This window comes from Microcaecilia unicolor, chromosome 13 (genome assembly GCF_901765095.1).
Source record: "Microcaecilia unicolor chromosome 13, aMicUni1.1, whole genome shotgun sequence".
NCBI lineage: Eukaryota > Metazoa > Chordata > Amphibia > Gymnophiona > Siphonopidae > Microcaecilia > Microcaecilia unicolor.
Window position 1 is genome coordinate 92,064,772 of NC_044043.1, and position 22,636 is coordinate 92,087,407.

Below are 22,636 nucleotides of genomic sequence, written 5' to 3' on the forward strand. Positions count from 1 at the left end.
GTACAGGGCTTTTAGCTCCTGAATTAGGAGAGGATTTTTTTTTGTGCCCTAGACAACCCAGTGATAGCCTCTGGGGACCTCTATGGCCCCATGCTTTCCCCCCTCCCCCCTCTTTTTTTCTGGCTGTGTTCTTCAATGAGTAGCCTGTGCATGCTCAAACCCACCACAATCCAATTCTATTCTGCACTTCAACGGCAAGCAACAGATCCGCCTGCCACAAGCTGTAAGGTTGTCGGTACTTGCAGCTGCTGCCATCCATTTTACACCTGAAGCAGCCACTGTCACCTTTTTTTTTTATTTATTCATTTCAGAGATTTACATTCTGCTTTAACATCAAAGCAGGTTACAAAAGAAACATTCATAATATCAAAATATACATTAAAATCACATAACATCACAAAATCTAAGCTATCAAAAAAATTAAAATAAAATAGGGAATAGACGTGTCCTTATGCAATAAATTCTTTTACAAAGTAACACGTTTTTAACAATTCCTTAAATTGTTGATCGTCAGTGGAAAGTCTCAAGTAACCTGGAAGATGGTTCCATAAATTCCCCCAGCTACTGAAAAAGTGTGATTCTGCATTTCTGAAAGATGACAAACAGGCACAGATAGCTGCTGAATGAAGATCTTGTTGTGATTCATACATGATCAAAGAATGCATAAAATATTGTGCAGTAACACCATATATACTATGGTGAATCAATGTCAATATTTTATACTGTACACGATATTTCACAGGCAACCGATGAAGATATTTTAAGGTAGGAGAAACATGCTCAAATCTCTTTGTTCCTGCAAGTAAACGAGCTGCCACATTCTGCACAATCTGCAAAGCCTGTATTTTAGTTGAACTCAAGCCCAAATAAAGGGCAGCAGACATTCTTCCATGTTCTCTTCTGCAGCCTGCTGAACCGCCACAAAATTAATTGCAACCTTATCTCCCTCCAGTCTCTCAACCAGTCCAGATGGACCTTATGTGCCAGGTCATTCATGGCTCTGCATTTACACAGCCAGGAGCAGTTGTCACCTACCTCTGTTGCACACGGCTGCTGTTGCCAAAGAAATTGAACAGCAGCTGTTTCAACCATGGCTGCTACTCCTCCAGTAGGCCCTGGTGCAGCCTGAGGCGGACTTGAATGAGTCTGCTCTCCCTCTGTAGTTGACTGCTCCGTGCTGCCACTGTAGCCAACATTCATACCAGTTGGGAGTCAATGTGTCTGCAGGCTACCCTCCCTGCTGAAGGGGGCACAACAGTGCAGGACATCTTTGTGTGGATGGTGGATAATAACAGACCAGATCAGTCAGTCAGCAGCCTTCTTGCGGCAGGAGGAGGGAGCATGGGGAAAACTTAAAGGCTGGGATAGGAGGAGAGATCCTAGGAGAAGGAGGCGAGCCAGGGGGCAGGAGATGTCTGGAGAGAGCATGGGGTGATCTGGGAGCAGAAGAAAGGAGATGGGGGCTGACACAGAAGATGCTAGACTGGCATTGGCAGATGGTAATGCTGGAGTTGTGAGAAAGAGGGTTGGTGGCTGACACTGCAGCTGGGAAAAAGGGAGCTGGGGGCTGATGCTGGGGCTAGAAGAAGGGGGATTATGCAGCAGGAATGAGAAGAAACAGGGGTGCCTGGGGAGGGACTGAGTGTGAGTGGCTGTGGAGTGATAAGGAGGAAAGAGAGAATGTGCTACGAAGTGTGATGGAGGAAGGAATGGAAGAAGAAAGGAAGTGAGTGTGCCTGCAGGGGAGAAGAAGAGAGAGGTGGAGAGAGTGCCTGAAGGAGGAAAAAGGGAAGAGAAAGGCCTGGGAAGAAGAGAGAGTATGCAAGCAGGAGTGGTAAGGTGAGATAACAGTGTGTGGAGGGAGGAAGAGAGAGACAGAGTGCCTTTGGGGTAGAAAATAGGAGGAAGAAGTGCCTGAAGGGGAAAAAAAGGGGGAGGGAGACAGTGAAAGTACTTGGCAGGGAGAAGGCTGAGGTGGCAACAGTAAGCATAGAAGGAGGGTTTTCATTACAGAAGAGAATGATGGGATAGTGTGGAAATTGAGAGAAAGTGGTTGGATAAAGTAAGCTGAAATATGAGAGAGAGAGAGTTCCTGGTAATACACAGGTGCAGGGTGGAGAGGTGGGGAAGGTTTGATAGACAGAGGAGACTGGTGTCAGAGACACAGACTAGTGTGGGAATGGCTTTCATTGGCATACTGGTCAGCAGTGTCACGGCCCGGAATGTCAGCTTTTCTTCAGCCTCTTTGGATCCAGAGTGGCCCCAAGTTAGTGCCCTTGGGCCAACCCTGAATGTACAAAGAGTGGCAGTTACAGTCCTGACTACCTTACTAGGCAGACAGGAGGGGGTCACTTCAGTCATTATTTGCTGTTATCTGTTATTCACAGTGACAAATATTGTGAGATAAAAATGAAAGAGGGACAATCATCAGCCACAGAGTAAAGAAACTTGTACTTCACACTGTAATCTCTGTGCTGAATCATCCCAGGTTATAATGCCCTGTTTTTCATTTATACCACTGCTGGGATAAATCGATGCTTCCATGGTGGCTAGATGAAAAAATAAAAATAAAGAGAAAAAAAAAGATGAAAACATGACCCAGACTCCTTTCATTATCTGTACACGCTATTTTCAGAGCCTGCTAGAACAGAAGTAATGTTAATTTGATTCATTCCCAGGAAATAATTATAAAAGCAATTAGCAAGCTGCTTACAATTAGAAGACATGTAGTCTTTATTCATTTAGTGCTGGTGTGTCTGTGTCTGGTTGACTGCATGTTTTGGAGAACATCCGGGTGTGCTCCGAGGACGGGGGAGGGTTGTGCATGGCAGCCTGGGTGTGTAAGGAAGTGTTGTATCTCAGAGAGGGTATGTGTCTGTGTCTCTATTTGCAGAATCCCTAGGCCTGGTTTCTCAAGGCTCTGCTCTCATTTCATGCCCACTGAAGAAAAAACTTTGACAAATCAATGTATGTATTGGGAGCTATAGGCAGCAGAATGGGGTGAGCCACTGGGGCTGTGGCCCAACCAACACTTTGCTCAACACAGCATCAACAACTAGACAGTAGCATTCCTTGGTTGGCTGCCACCCGGGGCAGATCGCTGCTGTGTACCCCCTCCAGGTCCAGCGTCGTCCATCCCCCCTGGATGCAGTGTCCCTCCCCCGGCACATCACCTCCAAGCCCCCCCTCCCGGGTGCATTCTTCTTACCTGCTGGGGTGCAGGGAGCAGCCGCACAGCTGTCGGCTCCGCTGGTTCCCTGCTCCCGCTGGCCCGGAACAGGAATAACAGCAGAGTGAGCAGGGAACCAGCGGAGCCGACAGCTGCTCCCTGTACCCCTCCTGCAGCGGGCACCCGAGGAAGACTACCCCCACCGCCCCACCCTCGGTACGCCACCACAACTAGGCAGCTTGGAGCAGGGCTAAAGATGGAATTGTTTGGCTCCTCAACCAAAAAGATGTTCCACTGCCCCTGTCAGGAGAGTAAACATGATGGATACCAGTTTATTTTAGAGCAGAGGGTGTTTGCATATGTCCCAGGCTTAAAGCACAAGCTAAATATTGCAAATTGTTAGTGTTCTGGGTTTCTTGGCATTATTAGTATTTTCAACTTTCTGAATTGTCCTTCCAGGGCAGCTGCCAGGCCTGGGCTCCAGTGCTCTCATCTATAATCAGCAAATTAAACAAACTCATTTTAGGGCCAGGGCTGGTTCATCTTGCAATTGTCCAACAATGAATACCCTGTGTTTAATGTGATCACGGCTCCACAGTTCTGCCCTTTATTGATGGCCATGTTTTGCTCTGACTCAACCCTGCTTTTCGAAGCTGTGTTTGTCTTAATTAGCAGCTGCAGTACCATCCAGTTTAATCGACGTAATAATCTATTTGTCCCATATTTGGCAACAACAAAAAAAGTCTGCAGTTTGTTGACAATTGTTACTTAAGAACCCAGAAGTCTTGAAGCAAAAGAAGGGCAATTGGTTGGCAAAATATTGCGGAAAAAAAAAGAGAGCGGAATGTCCCAAACCTGTCCTGGTGACCCCACTGCCAGTCAAGCAGTGGCGTACCAAGGGGGGTGGGGGCAGTCCGCCCCGGGTGCACGCCGCTGGGGGGGGGTGCCGCGCGCCTGCCGGCTCTTCGTTTTCATGCTCCCTCTGCCCCGGAACAGGTTACTTCCTGTTCCGGGGCAGAGGGAGCATGAAAACGAAGAGCCGGCAGGCGCGCGGCACCCCCCCCCCCCCAGCGGCGTGCACCCGGGGAGGGGTTTCGCCGGGGGATCGGGGGGTTTTTCACCGGGGGGGGGTGCTGTTCCGGGGGGGGGCGCGCTGCACCCAGGGGGCGGGGCGCATCGGCGGTCCTCCCCGGGTGTCAGCCCCCATAGGAACGCCACTGCAGTCAAGTTTTCAGGATATCCATTAGTCATTGCGGTTTCTGTGAAGATCATCTAGTAGGGATACCAGGACTGTTTTTGTTCCATAACAGGGTAGGAATCCAGATTGGCATACATCTAGACAGTTTCTGTCTTCTAGCCAATCACAGACTGTTCTATAAGTTTTCCTAAAAATGGGATGTTGGATACTGGCTGGTAACTTTCAAGTTTGTCCTGGTCGAGATTCTTCTTCTTTAGCAAAGGAGGCATCACTGCCCTTTTTAATTCTGTTGGTACTTGCCCGTTAGAAAGAGAGGCATTCACAATTTTTGTGGTGTCTTCTATGAGGCCTCCGCTTGCCTGCTGCACTATCTTTGATGGGCAGGGGTGAGGGAACCGGTAGTTGGTCGAAGGTCTCTTAGGATTTTGTCAAGGTCCTCCTCTGTTATTGGGTTAAAAGAATCCCATATGTCTGTGTCAGGAGGGGGCGAGTTGTGCGCTCCTGGTTAGGTGATTGGAGACTGGGAAGGACTGCCTGTAAATCCTGGTGGAGATTTAATTTTGTTGGCAAAGTATTCAGCAAAATCACTGCAGTTCAGTTGTGACTGGACAGGCTGGTTCTGTTGTGGAGGTTGCAGTAGGCTATTTACCATGCCGAACAGGTGCTTGGTTGAATTGGCAGCCTGTTCAATGCTTTGGAACAGACTGTCTTTAGAAATTCAGAAAATAACACAATATTATTCCTTCAGGAATGCGTTAAAGCCTTTTTTGTTTTATGAGAAAGGTGTTTTTTTTAGTTTTAATGTATTAGATATTGTAATCCCCCAGGGGTGCTTTCATGTGCTGAGGGCCCTCTTGTGGTTCATGTCCAGCATCACAAGCCCTCAGCCAGGGCTCACTAGCACTTTGCTTCTGAGAAAGGTTCAGAGACAAGTCTCCTATATGGCAGCCTGTAATCCTAGTATCAATGTTTGGGGCTCCTCTTTCACTCAGGGTGATGGTTCCTCATTTATCATCCCTTCTTAGAATCCTTCTCTGATGTATCCTCGGGTAGCATAATCACCTTTGTGATATACCTGATGTGCCCCCTGACACCTTCCTTGGGAATATAATCCTGGTTTCTCAGCTTTGCCAGATATGTAAATTAGTCAGCAGATGCAAATCCACTCTATTAGCATCCCTGATCCAATCTTGTGGGGAACAACTTCTTTCCCCCAAATCATTCAACTTGTTTCTTCTCCCCTGCGCCCACTTATTTGGGAGACCTGGGACTCAGTTTAAAACAGCCTCCTCCCCTGGACAAGACTGTCATCACTCACTTTAACTTTACAGTCCTGTCCTCCACCCCACGGCTGTTAGTCAACTTCAAATAATACTCAGTTTCACTACTACCATATACATAGCCAGGTAAGTACCTTCTTGGTTTTTAGAGGGATCCTTCTTTCTCAGTTTCCAGGGGATCTGCTTCAGACTTCATCCCCTAATTCCTCTCTTCTAGTTCCTCTGGAGGTGCTCTTTATATAGGGCTGCTAATAGCCTACCACACCCTTTCTGGGCCCCTCCTCCTTGTTCTGGAAGAGTCCAGAGCTTTCTCCTGTGTGCCTTTACTCTTAAAGGGGAATCCTCTGCTACGGGTCCTCTCTGGTCCCCCTGTTCAGGCCTTGGCTGCAGCTCCCTCTAGTGGCCCCTTCAGGTCATTACCCTGGTGTCCCATTGGCACTCCTTCTAGCGACCATATTATGGCATTTTTCAATCTTTTCTCTATGAGAGCGCCCTCTGGTGGCTTCCTCAGGGTAGGGCAGTCCTGTGTTTATCACAATATGTAACTGTAATGTTTTAGAAGTGCAATTGATGAGAAAGATGGGGGGGGGGGTTCAATGTATTTGATATCGAATCAAATCAAATCAGTTCTCATATACTACTAATATCCCCTTTCCAGGGTTCAGTGCGGTTTACATTCTAGGTGAGACAAAAGCCGATAATGTTAGTGTGAGGTATGAGAATATTTAGAGACCATTGGTGTAATGCATGAGACCAAAAACATTTTAGGAAAGGATAATTGATGATACTAGGAGGAGCGAGGATATGCATTTGTGAATCCTCCTGAAGAAGGACTTATTCTTTGTAATCCACTTAGAATCTCTTTTGAACTTGGTGGACTATAAGAATCGTATAGCAAAGCATTGAGAAAAATATTGGTTTTTGGCTGCTGTACTTTGTCATGTGATTCCTCCAGGTTAGCCTGTCCTCATCCAGCAAGATTTGCGTCATCTCCTTTCCAGTTTCCATCCTTCGCGCTTAATGGTCCAAAGTTCTGGAGAAAACCAAGGTGAACATTTGTGAGTGGGGCATAAGCAGTGGCGATCCTAGGTCGGCTGCCACCTGGGGCGGATCGCCCCCCCCCCCCCCCCCGGGGTGCAGCGGCGTCCATCCCCCCAGGGAGCAGCATGACACACACCCCCCGGCGCACTGACACCCCCCTCCTGGCGCATCAACCCCCCCCCCCCCCCGGGTGCATTCTTGGCTGCTGGAGGGTGCAGAGAGCAGACGCGCTCCTGTCGGCTCCACTGGCTCCCTGCTCCGGAACAGGAAGTAACCTGTTCCGGGGCAGAGGGAGCAGGGAACCAGCGGAGCCAACAGCTGCTCTCTGCACCCTCCAGCAGCATGCACCCAAGGCGGACCGCCCCCACTGCCTCAACCTTGCTACGCCACTGGGCATAAGATCTTTTTTAGTAGTGCTCTTTTCTCTAATGTCTTAGCTAAATGTGATTCTAAATATCAACCTGTAGTTGATGACACTGTAGTTGTCTTCAGTGGCATTCCTAGGGTGGCTGACACCCGGGGCGGATTGCCAATGCGCCCCTCCCCCCAGGTGCAGCGTGACCCCCCCCACCTCTGGTGAAAGGCCACCTCCCCCTGGCAAAATGACCCCCCCCCGGGTGCAGCGCGACCCCCCCCCCCCACCCCCGGCGAAAGGCCACCTCCCCCCCCCGGCGAAAGGACCCCCCCAGGTGCATTTTTACCTGCTGGGGGGGTGCCACGCGCCTGTCTGCTTCGCTCGTTCCATGCTCCCTCTGCCCCGGAACAGGAAGTAACCTGTTCTGGGGCAGAGGGAGCACGGAACAAGCGGAGCAAACAGGCGCGCGGCACCCCCTCAGCGGCATGCACACGGGGCGGACTGCCCCCACCACCACCCCTTGGTACACCACTGGTTGTCTTTTCATCCACATATGGATAGTCCAAAGCTTCTAGGAAATTCTCAGCAGTCAGTTTTTGCTTGTCTCTGATCTCGTTCCAAACTCTGGGAGGTGTCCTTTGTTTCATGTGGTCACTTAGGGAAAACTTAATTAGAAAATGGCCTGTCCATGATAGGGGTGTTATTTCAATACAGCTATCCAGGTATTCTGGGATATCAGCCCCCTTTGTAGAATACCAAGTCTAGTGTGTGACCCTTTTCATGGGTTGGAGAACTGATCACCTGTGTGAATCCAATGCTGTCATCGTCAGATCAAGGAGTTCTTGCACAATGTGTTGTTATGAGGTGCTCGGTATACCATGAGTAGCCAGATTGGTTTCTCCTCTTCTAGCTGATTTTAAAGAGATTCTGATTCTTTTAGCTGGGAGATGGCGATTCTGTGCAGTTTGTATATTTTTTACACTGTGGTTGGTTTCGGAGGGTAGTAGGAAACCCATGATGACGAGTTCGTTTAAGGGTTGACCATCTCTGTAGGCATCCTGGACTCTTGAGGTTTTATTTTGTTAAATTTAGTTAGCATAGCTGTGGAAAGCTCCCTACCCATTAGAATATTGTGAGAGCATTTTTCATTATTTAGTTTCTATTATTGCTGCTCTCCAGCTCTTTAGGTTTATATGTTGAATATTTATCCTACTGCCATTATATAAAGGGTAACCGGAGATAATATTTTGTAAAAAGCATTATTGCTTTTTCATTCTTAGGGCGATGTCTTGACAAGGGTTAAGTGTGCACATACCATGATCGGAACAACCCTCACTTCCTTTTTCGCTAGCGGTAAGCCTGCATTGGGCTTACCGCTGCTTTGTAAAAGGGCCCCTGTATATGGGGTTCGACAAGGCTCTCCTTTATCATCCATATTATTCAATATCATGATAGCGCCACTGGGTACACTTACTGGAGGCTCACGGATTTAATTCCTTCATCTATGCTGATGATGTCACCATTTATATCCCCTTCAAAAGGGAATTACTAGAAATTATACATGAGATTCAAACCAGTTTAGATCTGGTGGAAATGGGGCATCCAGTTTCAAACTCAAATTAAATCAGGAAAAGACTAAATTCCTCTTACTTACCAACCCCTATCAACCCATTTCATTAAAAAAAAAAAAAAACTTCATTATTGACAACATATCATATGCCTTAGATCAACAGATGTAACAAAAGAGAGGGAACGAAGTACAAACTAAAGTCCAAACAAAAAAAACAGCACCACGGGGCCTTTAAAAACGAAACACAGTTCTTTAATGAGTGAGCCTTGACAAAAAGACCCGACACGGGCCGTGTTTCGGTGACTAGCACCTGCGTCAGGGGTCACAGTGATGACGTGGAAAACTTGGGGAATAACTCGAATATATTCCTCTACAATATATTATTCCTTACCCCACGTCTCATATAGTAAAAGCGCTTTTTCATCCATTTGGATACAGAAAGTGAAAGTGCCTTGGTGCTTTGTAGCTTTTACTATATGAGACGTGGTGCTGTTTTTTTGTTTGCTATTCCACTAGCAACATTCCATGTAGAAGGCTGCGCAGGCTTCTGTTTCTGTGAGTCTGACGTCCTGCACATACGTGCAGGACGTCAGACTCACAGAAGCAGAAGCCTGCGCGGCCACATTGGTGATCTGCAAGGGCCGACTTCTACATGGAATGTTGCTAGTGGAATAGCAACATTCCATGTAGAATCTCAAATAGTAGCAACAGTGGAGGAGTGGCCTAGTGGTTAGGGTGGTGGACTTTGGTCCTGAGGAACTGAGTTCGATTCCCACTTCAGGCACAGGCAGCTCCTTGTGACTCTGGGCAAGTCACTTAACCCTCCATTGCCCCATGTAAGCCGCATTGAGCCTGCCATGAGTGGGAAAGTGCAGGGTACAAATGTAACAAAAATAAAATAGATACTATTGGAGATTCTACATGGAATGTTGCTATTCCACTAGCATATAACAAAAGAGAGGGAACTAAAGTCCAAACAAAAAAAACAGCACCACGGGCCTTTAAAAATGGATCACAGTTCTTTAATGAATGAGCCTTGACAAAAAGACCCGACACGGGCCGTGTTTCGGTGACTAGCACCTGCGTCAGGGGTCACAGTGATGACGTGGAAAACTTGGGGAATAACTCGAATATATTCCTCTACAATATATTATTCCTTACCCCACGTCTCATGTAGTAAAAGCTACAAAGCACCAAGGCACTTTCACTTTCTGTATCCAAATGTCAAGGCTCATTCATTAAAGAACTGTGTTCCATTTTTAAAGGCCCCGTGGTGCTGTTTTTTTTGTTTAGATCAACAGATGAAAATTCTGGGCATCACTATTGACCAGCATTTATTATTCGAATCTCAGATCTTAAAGGTGGTCTCGAACATCTTCCATGCACTTTGGAAGTTAAAACGGTTGCGTCCTTTCATCCCAAGCTCCACACTTCATACTATCACCCAATCTTTACTATCCAAATTTGATTATTGTATTAAAATCTCACGCCTTAAAAAAATTACAACAAGAACAAAATTCTGCTGCCCGCCTTGTATGCAGTGTTCATCACTTTGAGAAGGCTTCCCTTCTCTTGTTAAAACTTCACTGGCTTCCCATAAACACCAGGATCACCTTTATAATATGCGTGACTGTTTATCAAATCATATATGGTTTATCACCCTCCTACATGCAACAAGTAATTGATTTACCTTCACGTAATACAGTAAAAACATCTAGAGAATACCTCACGCTCCATTATCCAAACTGCAAAGGTCTTTCTTACAATTGAATCCTTGTTGCAGGCTTTACATATCAGAGCACTAAACTTTGGAATTCTCTACCCGAGCAATTAAGGTACTTAGAAGATTATCTGAGATTCTGTAAATTGTTTTCTATTAAGTACATATCTTATCAAAAGACAATAAACTAATGTTGATGTCTCTCTTATATGTGTCAACATAATCAATACTCTAGCCTAGCTTCATGACTTACACAATTATTCCTAATATGTTAAAATGTTATAATTAATTATCTGACTGTATTATATTTTTGATGTTTATTTCTTGAATGTAAGCCACATTGAGCCTGAGTTTGTTCAGGATAATGTGGGATACAAATCTCTATATATAAAAGGCACCTCCAATGTTCCAATGAAGCCTCAAGCTGGAAACTTGAGGCGCCAGAGATATCCGGTTTGGCTGGCCTGCAATGTAGCTCCGCCCTCGCGTCAAAACGCCATGACGTTGAGGGCGGGCCGGGGAAGGCACAAGGCACGAGTTCAACAAAAATGTGAGCCACGCAGGGGCAGGAGTAAAGAAATACGCCCGCCGTTCCGCCGTCCTTGAGGAAAACCTTGCTACCGGCCGTTTCACATGCTCCCCTTCGCATCAGGTACACGGACGGCAGCTGAAACTTGCAACGAAGTGAGGGAGAGAGGGACGGGGGGTGTGGAACTCAGAAGGGAGGGACAGAGGGGGGTCTGGAACTCGGGAGGAAGGGAGGGAGGGTGGTGTGTGGGGGGGGGGGGGTACTACCTTGCTAGCGCCCATTTCATTTGTTTCCGAAACGGGCATTTCTTACTAGTGTCATAATAATAGTAATAATAATAATTTTCTGGTACTGCAATGTTACAGTGATTACACAGTTTCCAGTGGATAAGATGGGATACGTTATTGCAACTTTCTGACATCAGCATGCTACATAACAAGCGGAGGGATGTGTGACTGTTTCCAGTTCTGTCTTACAAGATCTGCATTTGTCAGTTTTGGCAATTTGTTTTTCCTGCTTGCTGTGGAACCATCTTGTCCTTGGTCTGAGCTATGTGTTGTATGTCTTCCTCTATTTTCTTATGCAAGTATTGGATTGCTTGTATTTTATTGCAAATTGATATTTTTTAAAATAGGTCATTGCTGACTAATTTATGTCTCTATAGCCTTCTTCCACAATGTGGGGGAGGGGGATTTGGATTTAGCTCACGCCTTTTTAGTAGTAGCTCAAGGAGAGTTATATTTCGTTACAGTATGGATTTCCCTGGCCCTGGAGGGTTCACCATCTAAGTTTGTATCTGAGGCGATGGAAGGTTAAGCAACTTGCCCAAGGTCACAAGGAGTATGAACCCTGCCTCAGCCCATATTGGAACCCCACATCCTAACTCTGATCAGGAAATGTGTTACTTTAGACCAGGGGTGTCCAACCTCAGTCTTCAAGGGCCACAGTCAAGCCAGGTTTTCAGGATTTCTCCGATGACCATGCATGAGATCTATTTGCATGCTTTGCCTCCATTATATACAAATAGATTCCATGAATATTAATTGTGGAAATTCTGAAAACCTGACCTGGTGTCACGTTTTCAAAGCTGGAACTGGGTTGTGAGCCCTTGGGCCACTGCCGAGGAGCGGCAGTGGCAGGCAAAACCACCCCACACTGGAGACTAGGCAGAACAGGACTGGAACTCCGGACTGGAGTTGCAGCAGAGGCAAACAGGCAGGACTTAAGCAGAGCAGGCACCCTTAAACTTCACCTGCACTTGGCCACTTTTCACCAGGAGTTGAGCTCCTGGCTGCATGTGGCCGGCAGGACTTACTGGGCAAGGCAGGACTGGATGCCCACTAGACTGAACCAGGACTGAGGGTCAGAGAGGAAAGGAACATACAGGGACAGTAGGGCAAGGGGACAGAAACTGGAAGCTGCAAGCAGCCACAAAAGCAGGAAACAAACACTGACAAACAGGGGAAAGAACTAAAAGCTGCAAGCAGCCACTGAAGACAGACAACACAGAAACCTAAGCACTACACAAAGAACTACAAACAAGCAAACCCTAAACTAAACATAGACTAACTAGAAACAGGCAAGAAACTAGAACAAGGAAACAAACTCAGGCTGAAGTGCAACAAGCACCCACATACCAGGGCCTTAGACGATGCAGAGGCAGAGAGATTCCAAATGGCTGATAAGCCTAGCAGCAACTGAGGCTCAGCTGCAGCAATCACCAGGCCACTACGGGAGCTGTGCAGGGTCAAACAAGACAGACAAATCCAGCAGCCCTGGAAGATCCGGACTGGACTGGGCTAAAGTCTGGAACGGGTGATAGTCCATAGCAGCCACCGGTTCTGGCCACCAGAGGGCGAGGTGAGCACAGACGTAACACCTGGTTAGGGCTGAGGTTGGACAACTCTGCTTTAGACTTCTGTCTTCAGATCCATTCGGTTACTTACCTGGTGCTATAAGGGCTTATCTTTGCATTTGGTAACTGATTAACAACTAAGCACTCACTACTGACAAGAAGCAAATGAAGGAAACCTGCCAAGACAGAACTAACGCCCAACTGGTCAAACATATGATAGGAACAAAGCATTAAATAAAAGAGTTCTCAAATTGCCTGCTCAGACAAAGAACTATTCAAGGAGGGCTTAGAAGGTGTGCTACACTTCTGAACCGTCCGCTGCACACAAGGACTGCCCAGACTTTCGTGGACCTTCTGCAATAGAAAAAAGAAGAAAAATCGAAAAATCCACTTCAGAAATTGATTGTGGGATTTCTCCTCAATCACTCACCATGGCAGCTGCAGGTTGCATAGACCTTCCTGTTTCCCCCGTTGTAGAAACAGATAGTCTTAATTCTATGTTTTTATCGATGGATACAAATTATGAAGACTCTCCTAAACCAACAGCTTCAGAATCAGATTGCCTGGGCTGCTCTAATCGGTCAGCTACAGAAAATCACAATGTAAGTTCTCCTATGAAAAGAGCTACAGAAAAAGACTATTCAGACTGCAGGAAATCTTCAACAGCAAAATCAGACGGCTCAGTCTCTCCAAAGCCATCAGCTTCCGTGACGGAGCACAGAGACTTTTCTGAACCTTCTGTTGAGGAGCCAGATGGCCTGGGGACTCCAAAGTTGTCCCGTGCAGCGATGGACTGCCCAGTTTGCTTCAGTAGGTACAATAGTAACAGGGCACCCAAGCTCTTAGCCTGCCAGCATATCTTCTGTGCCATCTGCCTAAAACTCCTCCTCAGGAATGAAGACGGCACCTGGCTGATCACCTGCCCCCTCTGCAGGACATCCACAGTGGTCTTTGGAGGATTGATCTGCAGCCTCCAAACCAGAGAAGATCTGATGGACAGCACAAGTTCTAATTTTGGGGTCCAGCTTTCCCCTCAGAGTGTGGCGTGTCCTGCTGAGTCTTCCAACGGTGGAAGCCCAGATCCCGATGATGATGAAAGCAACATTACAGCCACAGCTCGAAGACTTGTGGTGCTTTTGTTGATACTGGTGATTGTTGTAATGATTATTCTTCAGTTCATTTATTCAGGCTTGTTGAAATGGGTCCTGTGCTTCATGATAATTGTCCTTGTCATTATGTCCGTGGTGCTGTGCAGCAGAGTCAACTTTCAGAGAGCATTATGGTTCATAGACACTCAGAAAGACAGTCAAATTGTATCTGTGGCTTGAACCAATGGAGACTGTTACAGAGACCATGAGACAGATGAGGGGAGATATGATTGAGGTCTACAAAATCCTGAGTGGTGTAGAACGAGTAGAAGTAAATCGACTTTTTTACTCTTTATGGTTCATAGACACTCAGAAAGACAGTCAAATTGTATCTGTGGCTTGAACCAATGGAGACTGTTACAGAGACCATGAGACAGATGAGGGGAGATATGATTGAGGTCTATGAAATCCTGAGTGGTGTAGAACGAGTAGAAGTAAATCGACTTTTTTACTCTTTCCAAAAAGACTAGGGGACACTCGAGGAAGTTACATGGAAATACTTTTAAAACAAATAGGAGGAAATATATTTTCACTCAACGAATAGTTAAGCTCTGGAACTCTTTGTCAGAGGATGTGGTAACAGCGGTTAGTGTATCTGGGTTTTAAAAAGGTTTGGACAAATTCCTGGAGGAAAAGTCCATAGTCTGCTATTGAGACAGACATGGGAAGCAACTGCTTGCCCTGGGATTTGTAGTATGGAGTGTTGCCACAACTTGGGTTTCTGCCGGGTACTTGTGACCTGGCTTGGACACAGTTTGGAAAAATAGGATGCTGGGCTAGATGGACCGTTGGTCTGACCCTGTAGTTCTACTCTTATGTTCTTATGACCAGTGGCAGCTGCCACGGGTAGCGGGGAGACTCATGCAACCATATTAAAATTGGTATAACAAGATTCTGGTACCTGGTGACCTCATTTCACAGTACTGCTTAATATTACTTACAGAGATATATAATTTTAAGAACAGATTTGGTACTAATAGATATTTGGGTGATTAATTTGAGCTGTTGGCTGATGCTGGTTGGATGATGTTCATGAAATGATTTGGTGGTCTCAGTACGCTAACAGGTGTGCATGTCACTGCGGCTGGTACACAAATGGATAGTTTCAGAAGAGACCAAACATTACATGAACAGGGAAGCTAAATAGCCTCCATCTCAACGTACAGGTGGTCCCTTTCCCTAAAAGCCTGGAGCACATTGGCAAAACAGTGTACAGGAGTTTGTGTTGTCTTTATTATCCATGGTTATCAATCTGATTCATTCCATGAATGTTACATTTCAAAAAGGATTAATTGATCTATATTAACAATATCATAACGAGGGCTGAAAGTCCATATTTACTGCAAATTGCTAATACGTGCAATTTCTTTAAGAGAATCTGTTTCCACTTTTTTCATAAAGATAAGACACCCCCATTTGTCAGTTTTCAAAACACCAACTTGTTCTGCAACTAAATTTATCACAAGAAATTCACTTCCAATGAATCTATAATGCATGCAGCTGTTCAATTGTATGCAAAGAGTTAGTTCACATTTCATAAATTAAACAGGAAGGCACAGAATATGCTATCAGTCTGATCTGAAAACAAAGGAAAATTACAATGAATTAAAACAATTATGAGGGTAATTAGGGGACCTTTAACTACTACTACTACTTACAGTATCATTTCTATAGCGCTACTAGACGTACGCAGCAGCCCAGTGGTAATTCCATCCCCAGTGCATGCCACTTCCAGCACTACAGAAAATTTATTTCTGTATTTTTACTGCCAAGTTAGCACAGAAGCCCCTTACCACCACCTCAGTGGGTGGCGGTAAGTGCCCCCCCCCCCCCAAATGGCAGTGTGGCAATTGCAAACTTAGCGAAGGGACTCCTTTACCGCAGCTTGGTAAAAGGGCCCCATAGACGATCGGAACAGACAGTGAAAAAGCAAGGAAAAATACAAGTTTAGATAAGTCCCCTCCTTTCTGTTCTTCGGCTTTCTTGTGGTTTTTTTGTACTGCATATTTTGCACAGACATACGATTCGTTTTTTTCAGTCAACGGATTTGGGGAATAGGGTGTACACGGATTTCTATTAAAGTTTTCACATTCATGTTTAGAGTGGAGGAGTGGCCTAGTGGTTAGGGTGGTGGACTCTGGTCCTGGGGAACTGAGTTCGATTCCCACTTCAGGCACAGGCAGCTCCTTGTGACTCTGGGCAAGTCACTTAACCCTCCGTTGCCCCATGTAAGCCGCATTGAACCTGCCATGAGTGGGAAAGCGCAGGGTACAAATGTAACAAAAATAAAATAGATACTATTGGAGATTCTACATGGAATGTTGCTATTCCACTAGCAACATTCCATGTAGAAGGCTGCGCAGGCTTCTGTTTCTGTGAGTCTGATGTCCTGCACGTACGTACATGCAGGACGTCAGACTCACAGAAGCAGAAGCCTGCGCGGCCACATTGGTGATCTGCAAGGGCCGACTTCTACATGGAATGTTGCTAGTGGAATAGCAACATTCCACGTAGAATCTCAAATAGTAGCAACAGTGGAGGAGTGGCCTAGTGGTTAGGGTGGTGGACTTTGGTCCTGGGGAACTGAGGAACTGAGTTTGATTCCTGGCACAGGCAGCTCCTTGTGACTCTGGGCAAGTCACTTAACCCTCCATTGCCCCATGTAAGCCGCATTGAGCCTGCCATGAGTGGGAAAGCGCGGGGTACAAATGTAACAAAAAAAAAAACATACATTAGGTTTTCATGTGTTTGAAATATATATATATATAAAGAAAAATAAATAAAATTTAAAGGGATCTAAACTAAGGAGTATAACATGTATAGAGCTTTCAAGTCAGCCTGTTTTCGGCTTAACTCACTGAAAATTAAGCTCGGCTGTGGAACAACCTATACTGATTTCTCCTCAGGTCCCTTTTTCAATGAAGATATTAAGTGCCCCAGGATCGTGTTATTTTCTAGACATCTCTATACTTTCTTTATTGTGAGCACTCTGGAGGGCTGGTACGAGGGAGAGGGGATAGTGGTTCTTTCAGCCGGCATCATCCCCAGTCATTCAGCCCAGCTAGGAGAGCAGGGCGCCCTCTAGGGATCAAACTGCCAGGGAAAGCTGTAATGCAGGAGAAAAACTACACTCCCCAGAAGCCAGTGCAGGGTCAGCTGAACTCTCAGGAGGGGAAGGGTGGAATGACTGATTGGGAGATGAGGTCTGATCCTGGAGATGGGGAACAGCTGGTGGAGCTTGGGGAGGAGGAGGAGATGGAGTGGAATAAAGCAGAGGTAGAAGGAGAAGGTAGGGGGGAATGTATGGAGGTGGGTGGTTTGGCTCTAACCCGTGCAGACAGGGTGAGAGCTTTTGTGGCCTCAGCATTGCCCCGGTTGTGGAGTTGGGGGAAGCTGGGAGCAAAGCAGTGGGGGAGCAACTGGAAAGCACAACTTGCTACCATATTGGCTGTTCCCAAGAGGTAGTGCTGTGGAAGGGGGGGAAGGGCTTTAAGCCAGAAAGGCATGTGCATTTTGGGGGAACTTAAACTGTAAGAGGTGAGAGAGGAGGTGGTTCCAGCTAAATCTCCAAAACTATCTGCGGTGAAGATAGTGTGGCTGGAGGTTTGGGGAGAGAGAATTTAAAACAAAAGCCTGTAATTGAAAATGGATTAAAGTTTTCTGATAATTGGAGGTGTTTAGACAAGGCTGACATCTGTAACAATAAAGAACTTGGATTGCTCTTTCTGCTGGAGTGGGACTGATTTTCTCAGCAGCTGGCAAGGTGGAGAGGGAGAGCAAGTGAAAGTGCGGTGGCTGGGTGGCTGGCTAGGAAAGCAGACGGAAGCCAGTGAAAGCTAAGCAGGGTCCACCCTGGCTCCCACCTGGAAGGGGGACCTGGTTACATTATATTAGGATTGACTATTTTTTAATTTTTGGGATTCATATTGTTTGTCTCTCCCTTGGGATTTATTTTGGCAGCTAAAGTGAGGCCACTTCCATTTACGCCTGGTCTGCTGCAAGAATAAATTTTACACATAAAGGTACAAGTGGAAACTGCAAATTCGCCCACTCTCTACCCCGTACCTGCCCCCAAACACACCTATACCCTGGTCATGCATTATGTTCATTGTGTGTACTTTTACACATGAGACAATTTTTACATACAAATGCTATCACAAATGCATGAAAATGCGTTTATAAAATTACCCTCCAGATGGACAAGTGGAAATGTCAGTTGTAGGTAGAGGACAATGCAGTGCACAGTTTCAAAGGGGCCGATGCCAGCTACAGATAAAGTTAACCAGATAACTTATCAGGTAATGTTATAACTGTGCAACTGAATACACAGTGGGCTGGATCAGGAAAATGGCACTCAAAATTCAGCACTGAAAACAAATCAACACTGAGGTCCCTTGTACTAAGTCACGTGTCTACGTGCGCCCCATGCTTGCCAGTTCTGAGTTACTACCCAGCCACGTGACTCAGGCGGAAATTTCATTTTTGACATGAATCCGATACGCGTATCAGAAAATATTTTTCTTTTCTGGCGCACGGGCAGCAATCGGCATTTGGATGCTCATTGACCATGACCACCCAGTTAACGCTAAGTCAATGGCTGGTGGTAAGGTCTCAGACCCAAAATGGACATGTGCCAATTTTCATTTTGCCACAAGTCCATTTTCAGCCCCCCCCCAACCCCCCCAAAAAAGGCATTTTTTTACAGGTGAGTTGAAAAATGATTCTACGAGTGTCCAAAACACACACCTACACTAGCGCAGGCCATTTTTCAGCGCACCTTAGTAAAAGGACCCCTAAGTGTGATTCTATAAAGGGCACATATCCGTTACAAATCGCGCATAGAGCTGGTTCCCGCGCCTAACTTACACCTACTGAAACCTGGTGTAAATGCTGGCACCCAAGTTAGGTGTATGGAGGCCTCATCCTGTAATTCCACATGCAACTTTTCGGAATGCCCCAGAGATGCCTGTGGCCACACCCCCTTTTGAATTACGCACTGGTAGAGTTAGGCACCACGCCTTACAGAATAGTGCGCAACGAGATGTGCAAACAAATTTTAATGAGTACCAAGCAACATCAATAATTGGTCGTTAGCACCCAATTATTGATGCTAATTAGCTCGTTCCTGAATTAATTTGTGCACAGGCGCCATATATAGAATCCGGGGGGAATATATACCTACTTGTCCTTGTGTCATAGGAGCCGGCTCTGTGGGTGTTTGAGCAATGAGAAAAATCCTTATATATTTATTTATTTATTGATTGATAGCATTTATACCCCCCATTATCCTAAATAAGTTCGGGTTCAATGTGGCTTACGTCAAACTTTAAAGCAAAGTACAATAAGGATTAAACACAAGTAAATGACAAAAGCACGGGAGGGCTAATGCGCGGGTAGGGTGCACCCAATCGGCACTACTACCAGGGTAACGCATGTGCCCGGCGATAATTCCGATTTTGGCGTGCGTCGAATCCCGCGGTAGAAACTATTTTCTATGTTCTACCGTGGGGGGCATTCCCAGCGGTAATTGGCTGCGTGGCAACACTGGCGCGTGCTGCATGGTTCATGCTTGGGTAGCGTGTGAGCCCTTACCGCTAAGTCAATGGCTAGTTTTAATTTTTGCGCATGCCCATTTCCTGGCCAGTTACAAAAAAAAATGGCCTTTTTCCCAGCTGCGGTAAAAAGTGGCCCAGCGAGCGCCCACAAGCAGTGGCGTTCCTAGGGGGGCTGACACCCGGGGTGGATCGCAGATGCACCCCGACCCCCCGGGTGCAGGGACCCCCCCCCCCCCCCCCGGCGATAGGACACCCCCCCCTGCGAAAAAAAAAACCCCTCGGGTGCACGCCGCTGGGGGGGTGCCGCGCGCCTGTCCGCTTCGTTCGTTTCCATGCTCCCTCTGCCCCGAAACAGGAAGTAACCTGCTCCGAGGCAGAGGGAGCACAGAACGAACGTAGCGGACAGGTGCGCGGCACCCCCCAGCGGCATGCCCCCTGGGCGGACCACACCCACCGCCCCTCCCCCTTGGTACGCCACTGCCCACAAGACATGCCCACACTACCGCAGGTCACTTTTTACCGTGGCTTTGTAAATGGACCCCTTAAAGAGGTATAATAACATCATAGCAGCAGAATGACTCATTTGAAAATAACAAAAACTAGCTAAGAGAATTACAATGGTCAACAGTGGCAAGGAATTCACTAAATAAAAAATGCTTTCAACAATTAACAAAATTTTAGGCAAACAGGGCATAGGAGCCAACTTTTCAAAATTATTGGAGGTGCTAAGCCCAATGGAAATAACCCCTTCCTGGACACATTTGTGTGTGGTTACCAGCAAGTAACCTGCAAATAGGTGGGATAATGTGGGATACAAATTAAATAAAATAAATAAATAAAAATAAGTTTTCAGAACAAAAGTCTGCATCTGATTCTGCTTTAAGTATTTACACCTGCTCATTGGCACACTCAAACTTCCTGGGTTAATTTACCTGCCTGTGTGCACATTGTCTTCAGTATTTGTATAAATGCAAATCCTGCCCTGGGGAGTTCCTCCAAAGTTATGCACATGCATACTGCTGTTTTATAAAATCTTTTTCTGTGTCTGTGTGTCAAATGTGGTTAAAAATGCATTTTAAAACTGCCCTCTGCCTGGATGTTCAGCAGACTTAGCCAGTTAAGTTAGGCCACTGAATATCGTGTCTTAAATTTAACCAGATACGATCGTCTCGCATAACTCTGCACAATGTAATCCATAACCAAGTTGTAACATATTGTATTTCCATTATTCATATCATATTGTAAGCCACACTGAGCCCGCAAAAAGGTGGGAAAATGTGGGATACAAATGCAATAAATAAATAAAATAAATAAATAAATATCCAGATAACTTGAGGCTAGCCATTTACACAGCCCAACTTTAGAAGGAAAATAACTAAGCTACAGTAAAATGTGTTACTTTACTACAGTAAAAGTTACCGTGTCAGTCACCAACCTCCAGTACTGACGTACGAACTGGCAGAGTAACTTTAATTTTCCATTGCTCCAGCTAGGAACATTCTGCTTTTCGGGTCACAGTAGCACAAAGATAGCAAACCCTACGTCAGGGCCACTATCTTTTAAAAGGCCAGGCCAGTGTTGAAAACGATAACACCCCTCCTCCACATCCTTTCAATCTTCTCCACATTGAACTTCACTCCTGAACCCCTCCCCCCCAATCCTTTTTACCATGAACCCTCACCCTCCAACATTTACTAGGGATTAGGAACAAACCCCAGATGCTCCTGCTCCAACAGCCATCATCTTCAAAATGGCCACCAAATCCCTCTAGTGGCAGTCTCGTGGTACTACTACTAGGAGGTCAAAGCTACCAAAAAAGGGAACTTTAGACATTTTTCCTATTAACCAGATAAGTTTACCTGGAACGTGCTGAATGTCCATACTCCCCTTCATTTTGAATCAGCGCCAGGACCATCAGCATTGCAAGGGGAACAGAATGCAGGGCAGCGCTCCGGGCAGGAAAGAGGGGGCTCTTTCCTGCCCCAAAGAGGTCACTAGACCACCAGGGCAGTAAGGTAAGGGGAGGGGACTAGGATAGGACACCGGAAATCCAGACAAACGGGCAGGCTGGCAAAACCTGCCCGGTTGCCCAGCCATGTCTTCAAAAAGAGGACATGTCTGGGTAAAACCGGACATATGGTAATCCTTCTCGTTCCACTCCACCCGGGCAGCTGCAGAAGCACTCAAAGGCTGCCTGCGGCCTACACCAGGACCATCTCTGTGAACCATCCCGCTCTTCACAAAACAGGAAGTTGCATCAGAAGGGGCGGGATGGTTCACAGAGAAAGCCCTGATGCAGGTCACAGGCAGCCTATGAGTGCCGCTGCCTGGGCAAAGACTGGAGGGAGATGAATTTAAGGCATGGGCGAGGGGGGGGCGGTCTTTTAGGGGGTGTGTACGCAACACAATCATCTGGAATAAATACGCTACTGTGTATGGCCAAGTGTAAGCGTGTAAGTTCTGTCTGCAATCAGCCCTGTTGGTCAGACACATGCATTCTGAACATGAATTTCTGAACAGAAACACATTTGAACGGATGCAAGGCGCTAAAACACGGCTGAAATGGCAGATCAGCACAGAAATGCACTTTTGTGCCCAGTTATAGGATAGCGCCTAAGTGTATCTGTGCACAACTGCAAAGGGGGCATGTCCGTGGGACTGGCATGAGCAGCTCAGGGGCGTTCAGGAAATATGCACGTATTATAGAATACCGCGGATGTGCACCAGGACTTACATCTGGTTTCAGCTGGTGTAAATCCTCGTGTCCCGACCAATATTATTTTATACAGAGGCCTCATCCAGAGCGACCTCTATAGAACACAGCTGGGCACCAATTTTTTTCAGCGGCCATATTCGGACCCCATCTACTCAATCCAGCCCTATGTGTGTAGGTTTTTTTTTGGCAGTGTCCCATGAATTTTCTCTTTCAAAGCTTAATGACTGGGAGTGGAAATTTCCCAATTCTATTATGCAAACACAACAGGTTAGGATACTATTCTGTTATGGCTGCAAAGAGCTTTTTATATGTATTGATTTTCTTCCTCTTTATTATTATTATTATTATTATTATTTGTTACATTTGTGTCCCACATTTTCCCACCTTTTGCAGGCTAAATGTGGCTTACATACAACCATTAACGGCGTTAGCTGATTCCGGTCTGAACAAATACATGGTATGAATGAATACAAAGTGGTATTGTGGTAGAATGAGGTACA

The 22,636-nt window shown here is 46.2% G+C and overlaps 2 protein-coding genes across 2 annotated transcripts in view; both read left to right on the plus strand.

Moving 5' to 3' along the window:
• Positions 1 to 22,636, plus strand: part of TMCO4 (transmembrane and coiled-coil domains 4) — a 231,302-nt gene that overhangs the window by 20,811 nt on the left and 187,855 nt on the right. The gene's annotated exons all lie outside the window — the stretch shown is intronic.
• RNF186 (ring finger protein 186) lies at positions 13,009 to 14,279 on the plus strand. The gene is made up of 2 exons (XM_030186272.1): positions 13,009 to 13,999; positions 14,163 to 14,279. Exons 1-2 carry the CDS (start codon positions 13,149 to 13,151, stop codon positions 14,206 to 14,208), a joined length of 897 nt encoding a protein of 298 aa, XP_030042132.1. The 5' UTR covers positions 13,009 to 13,148; the 3' UTR covers positions 14,209 to 14,279.